Consider the following 6,000-nt stretch of genomic DNA (forward strand, 5'->3'; position numbering starts at 1 on the left):
AAATTGTCTTGCTGAGTTGAATGAGGGGCATTAAAACTGCTTTTATCCATAGAAGTAGTTGGAAATTGTGCTCAGAATGCTGGTTTAACTAAGCATCATCATTTAACAGCTTGAGACTTGTGGGAGAGAAGGAAGGAACCACCACAATTAAGGACTAACCAGGTATTGAAACTTTGTAAGTCTTAAGTTCTAAACAGCATAAGCAGTAAAAAAATGAGGGTTTTGGTCTAGAAAGATACAGATCAAAGGACAAATTCTCCTGCTTCCATTTCTATTCTCTTGCCTCTAGGTTGACACCCTTGTTCCTTTCTGTAAGGTAGGGTAGGGAACCTCAGGCCTTGAGAACAAGTTCAGCCTTCCAGGCCTCTCTGTCCAGGCTCTGCCGCTTCCTAAGAATTGTGATGATGTCTCTTGCTTACCTGAATGGAGAGAGATACAGGTAGAAACATTTGATTTTCATGTGGCTGGAATGTAGTCTACTATCAAAGAGTAAAAATCTGTTGCAACAACCAGCTTTTGCCCTTGTGGTCCTTGTGAGGTTGTTCATGATGGGATGTGGCCTTTGGGCTGAAAATTTTACACCCACCCACCCACCCACCCACCCACACAGCCTTGATATAAAGAAAATGCTTGAGCATTTTTAGAAAAGAAAAAAACCAGGATAGCTTTTTCTGTCTTATTAATACTTCTCTGGAAGTGTTTCCAGACATGGGATATGACCCATCATCCTTAGGAAAATGTCTGACATCTAGAAGTTACCCAGATTCAAAGGTGGTCTTTCATGAGCAGGAAGGAACTTCTGTTTGTAGAAGCCATTCTCCCATGCCTCATCATACTGCCGGGGCTACAGTGTAGTGGAGGAACCAGGAATGCCCAGTTGCAGGAGTAGATTTTGTGTCTCCAGATCCAACACGCTGTCTCACTTGATTGACGAGCTGCACATTTTTAGTATTATTTGGTTGCTGGCATCAGCACTTCAGGTGTGGTTCTGAGCACGCATACAAATTCAGTTTTGTAAAGTTTTGGGTGGAATGCTGTTTAACGCTAAGGAAGTCTTTACATTTGCAACATGTTTCTCCCACCACCACCACCACCACTGTGTACTCCCTAATTCTGTTTTGTAGGTTCCCTCAATCCTTTGGAGTGGGCTTGGGGAGGGTGTGTGGTGGGGCAAGCATAAATTCATGTGCTAATGGAATGAGTCCATTGGATACCACCATTTAAATGATCCTTTCCATTCACCAAATATGCAGCAATTAAAAAAGCAGCAACCACCTTTGTTACCTGTGTTGTGGAAGGAGCGGGGGAAGGGATTTTCACTTTGATGGACAGATCTAGTTGTTAATCACAGTGAATTATTTCCTAGGAGCTTCAGTTCACAATGATTTGGAAGAGAGAGGTTTCTTCACACTGGTGGTCATTCTCTGAATTTTGGCTCAGGTTAGGGCGTTAATGATGAAGTTAGACTATTTGAGTGGCTTCCTTATTTTCTGATTTTTTCCTAACAAAGAATCAAACAACATAATACAATCTCCCTTTCTTCTTTTTCATGGACGGTACTTCCAGGAATGAAGGCAGATGGTGAAAAAATGCAGACTTTTCTGGGTGGGTTAAGCAAGGCACAATACTGTAGGACAGTGGTTCCCAAACCTTTCTCCTCATGGATCGCTTGAAATTGCTGAGGGTCTTGGCAAATCACTTGTTTTTCCACCTGTTGTAGCAGCTGACATGCACTGTGCTAGGTTTTTGGTTGAATTTTTATAGACGTGCTGTGGACCACTTTTTTATTTTTTAAGATTCTGCAATATAGTCAGGGTATGTGTGTAGAGCTTCAGATTTAACAGATCAAGTTTAGGCTGTAATAATGAATAGAACTGGAACAACACAGCGGCTCCAAAACAGACTGAGCTGCTGCACACCCCTTATGTGCCTTTTGGAATTGCCATATATCTCTTTGAAGACTTGTGATGACTTTAGTCTTTTGATTGTATGACCTGGTATGTGGAATGTTGTTGGGAACTTTAAAGCAAATTATTAGGCACCTGTCCTGTAGTATTAGGACCCTCTAGGTGTTCTGTAGGGCCGGGCTACACCTGGTTTTCAACATCACAATATATCACCATCTAAACATTGTGATAAACTGATACATTACAATGTCTGGAATAAGGATGGAGCTATGTAGAGGCATTGGCTGGTTTCGCATTTTTTCCCACATTGTGATTTTTGCAGGACACCCACACACCCACACCCACCAACCATAATTCGCAGTATAGTGCCAGGTCAAAAATTATGAATCTGATATCACGATATGGACTTCAAATTGGTTTTGGACGATATGTAGGGTTGTCATATTTCCAAAAGTAAAAACCAGGATACCCCAAAAGTAGTTGAGCTTTTTTAAGGAAGCCCCCAGAATTGTTGAGCTGTTTACAAAAATGCCCAAAAAAGGTGATTTTTCGATTGACTTGCCTTTTGAAATCCCCCCCAGACATCAATTCCACCTTTGAAATCCCGGTAGTGTCTGGGATAATCCAGACATATGGCAGCCCTACGATATATAAATATATTGCCCAGCACTAGTCTTCTGCTATTTATAGTATAAAATTTGTCTCTTAAAAAATTAAGATTGAACTCTTCACCAGGCTTTTTCTCATTTCTGGAATATTGTATGGATTCTGACAAAGATTAATAGAAAAGCAGGTGTAATGTGATGTGCATGACTACATGACTGTATTTTGTCCCAGGAGGCAGAGTAAGGTCACGACCTTCAGTGGCATCCCTGTAGAACAGTGGTTCCCGACTGGTGGGCCGTGGACCCCCCTGGGTATCCCACCCAGGAGGTTCATGGCACCATTCACATAACAAAAAATACCATAGAAATAACATTTTTTTCAAAAGTAGGGGGTCCATGGGTTGGCTTTTGAAAAACGGGGGGTCAATAGCACTTAGCTAATTGGGATCCAGTGCTGTTGAGTAATGCAAACTTTTAATAATGACAAGCATGTATTGCTTCCGGGGGGTGGATCAGTGCTACTTTAGTAGAATCACATGCGCTTGTGCAGCTTGGAATTCCTTGGTACTTGGCATCAGGGGTGCCAACTTGCAGAAAATATTGGGGTGGGGAGGTAAGCCCTGCCCCACATAATCAGTCACATGACGTAGCACACGCACACCATTTTAATGGCAATACCCATCAACTTTAGGGGGGCCTGGCCCCCTCAAATGTTTTATTGGGGGGCACGCGAAGGGACCTTGGCTGAGTTGGCACCTATGCTTGGCATACGTGGTCCCTTTCTCTCCTCCTTCACCCCAATTGGCTGTCTCCCATAAGTTACTACAGACAGTTTTCAGACAGCAAGAAGGAATATTGTGTGTTGATGCTATGTTTACTACTGGCATGCAGTGAGATACGTTTTTCTTGAGAAAATAGCAATTGTCTACTGCAGAATAATGCACATCCTCTGATGTCTCTTCCCAGATGCTCTGCATGCCTACTTTGGGATCTGTGGCCTGTCGCTAATGGAGGAGTCGGGCATTCGCAAGGTTCACCCCGCCCTGAATGTAAGCACACGAACCTCGGAGCGCCTGCTGCACCTTCATCAGATCTGGGCAACCAAGGACTCTAAACAGTGTTCAGATACTGTGCACGATGCCACATGACTGATTTCAGACTCCAGTTGAGCTTGGTAGCATAATTGTAGCCCAAGGTTAAAAGCCATGTATAACCAATGTGCTCTTTTTAAGTGCTGGAATCATACAATCAAGTTCATGTCACTGGCATCATTCAGACAGCAAATGGCCTTCAGCCAGTTATTCTGGATTGGAATTTTAAAAAATTGCTTGCCCCTACAGATGCTGTCTTGGTTTTAATGAATCCCTTCAAAGCAATGTTGTTCTATTATATTACTTTAAACAGTGCAATGGTAAAGTGTAATGATAATAAAAAGGATATTAAAATGTATTTAAGTATTTTCATACTTAATCCCTTGAATTTACTGAAATTTATTTGATACATTCTTCATATAAAATCTTATAAATTAAGTGTTGATTACTAAAAAAGGTGTCCTTTTAAGGTAGATGGCAATTCTATAACCTTTGTAAAAAAAATAAAAATAAAAAATAAAAACTATTTTATTCATTATAATGGACCCAATATGTTTGCATTATTTTTTAGACACCTTGGCTGCTGCTAGTTGGAATATTTTGAGATAGCATTTGGAGTACCACAGTTTTAACTGAAATTTAATGCTTTTTTAAGATGTATCATGCTAACTGAAAAGAAATAACTAAAAGAAAAAAGTATTGCAGTTGATGTGATTTGCTACAAAAAATTAGACAAAAGTAGTCCAGTCTTTCCTGCATTCTCTGATCTTATTTATCCCACACAATCTAATACTTTACTGAAATGAGTGTAGACAGCAGTCTTAACTGCCCTTTGTTTTTGTTTCTGTCACTTCATTTTGTGGCTTTTTTCGCTTCTTCCTGTATTATTAAGGGAGCTGTCCCACTGTTTCTGTGTGCACATTCAATACCTTATTTTATTTGCCCTTTTTTAAAGCAAAGGAGCCATATTTCATTTCCTCATTTTGCAAATTGGACCACATTTATTTGGGGTTCTCTAAGCCAGTGTTTCCCAACCGGTGTTCCGCGGCACACTAGTGTGCCGCCAGACGTTGCCTAGTGTGCCGTGGGAGGGAGGCGGGCGAGTCGGGCGGTGAGAGGCGGGGCGGCGGCGGCGAGGAGAGGCCGCCCAGCGCGGGGCTCTCGCCGCCTGCCTGCCTGCGAGCTCGGCGGGCAGCGCTTCCGCCCGCAGCGCCCGCCTCGCGGCTCTCATTCCCTGCCCCTGCCAAAGCTCACCCAGCCAAGCCGCGCTCTCCTTCCTGCCTCGCTTTGCTGCCTCCTCCCGCCCACCCCCAAAGCTTGGAGGTTCCCCGGTGAAGGAAGGCAAGGGGGAGGGAAAAACCGTTAAGGGATGGCTATGGACGCCCCTTCCCGATTGCATACGCGGGCTGCAAAGAGCGAAGTGCCGCCGTGCCTCTTTTTGCAACGCAGCACAAGGGACCTCCTTAGGAAACGAAACACCTACGAGAGAAGGAGGGGACCCCCCCCTCCCGCTTCGTGTTCCAGCCTCCGAGATCAGAGGAGAGGAGGAGCTTGCCTTAAGGGTATACAGAGACCGATCGGCTTTGTTCAACCCGTCGCCAAAAGGTACAGGGGTGGGGGGGACTTACTCTCGAGCAGCTAGCTCGGCAGTCGCGGCTCACGTCACTATTCAAATGTTATAGCGTCCGTCTGTCTGTCTCCTCTGCGCCCAGCTCCACTTGCCTTGCGTAAAACGTTCGGTTTGAAATCGTTCCCTGCCAGCAAACTGCCCACCCTCTTCCCTCCGAAGTTTCCCTAAAACTACGTGCAGACGACAGGTTGTCGGGTCTTGCACACACACGAGGCTTGAGCAGAGTCAATGCGATCAGCCTGGAATACAATTGTGCGGTCCAGGCCGAACTACACAGAGAAATCCCCGAACAGTGAGCAAGCGCTGCCTTCGCCAGCTAACCAGGGGCAAATCTCTCTCTTTCAACTTCAGCTCTCCGCCCATAAAGGGAAAATACGGTTTCTCGCTTGAGCTCGGCTCAATTAATCTCACATTGCTGGAGAAAAATAACAATCATTTCCTGCTATAAAGTATACAGATAAATATGTTTCGGATACAAGCAGAAAATACAGATTGGAAAAAGGCTGCAGAAGTAGAAGGAGGAGAGAAAAGCAAAAGCTACATATTTCATATTATACTACTCAATTTTGTATTAGAATGCTTGTTGTAATGCGTTAGTTGCCATCATCAGGCAGCTATTATCAGCCCTAATTCCAACCAGAAGTATTTTAACAAACTTTCTAACTTTCTTATTGTTGAAAATACATTGCAATGCAAATAATAATTCAAAACTCCCCACTCCAGATACCTTCTTGACCTCTGTGGAATCCAGAACTGTATCAGATGAA

General features: G+C 43.6%; 1 protein-coding gene across 3 annotated transcripts in view; it reads left to right on the plus strand.

The window, feature by feature from the left end:
* Nucleotides 1–4,148, plus strand: part of PGGT1B (protein geranylgeranyltransferase type I subunit beta) — a 30,261-nt gene extending 26,113 nt beyond the window's left edge. Inside the window, exon 10 of one of the 3 annotated variants that reach the window (XM_081930726.1) lies at nt 3,479–3,614. Coding sequence is in view for 1 of the 3 variants with exons in the window: in XM_081930725.1 (XP_081786851.1) it covers nt 3,479–3,660 (182 nt within the window). In the remaining 2 variants the exon portion in view is untranslated. Of the gene's footprint in view, nt 1–289; nt 395–3,478 lie in introns of those variants that run through there. The other 2 variants (XM_081930727.1, XM_081930725.1) reach the window with 2 other exon arrangements.
* Nucleotides 4,149–6,000: the final 1,852 nt, after the last annotated feature.

Source organism: Podarcis melisellensis (genome assembly GCF_964234715.1).
Source record: "Podarcis melisellensis genome assembly, chromosome: 11".
NCBI lineage: Eukaryota > Metazoa > Chordata > Lepidosauria > Squamata > Lacertidae > Podarcis > Podarcis melisellensis.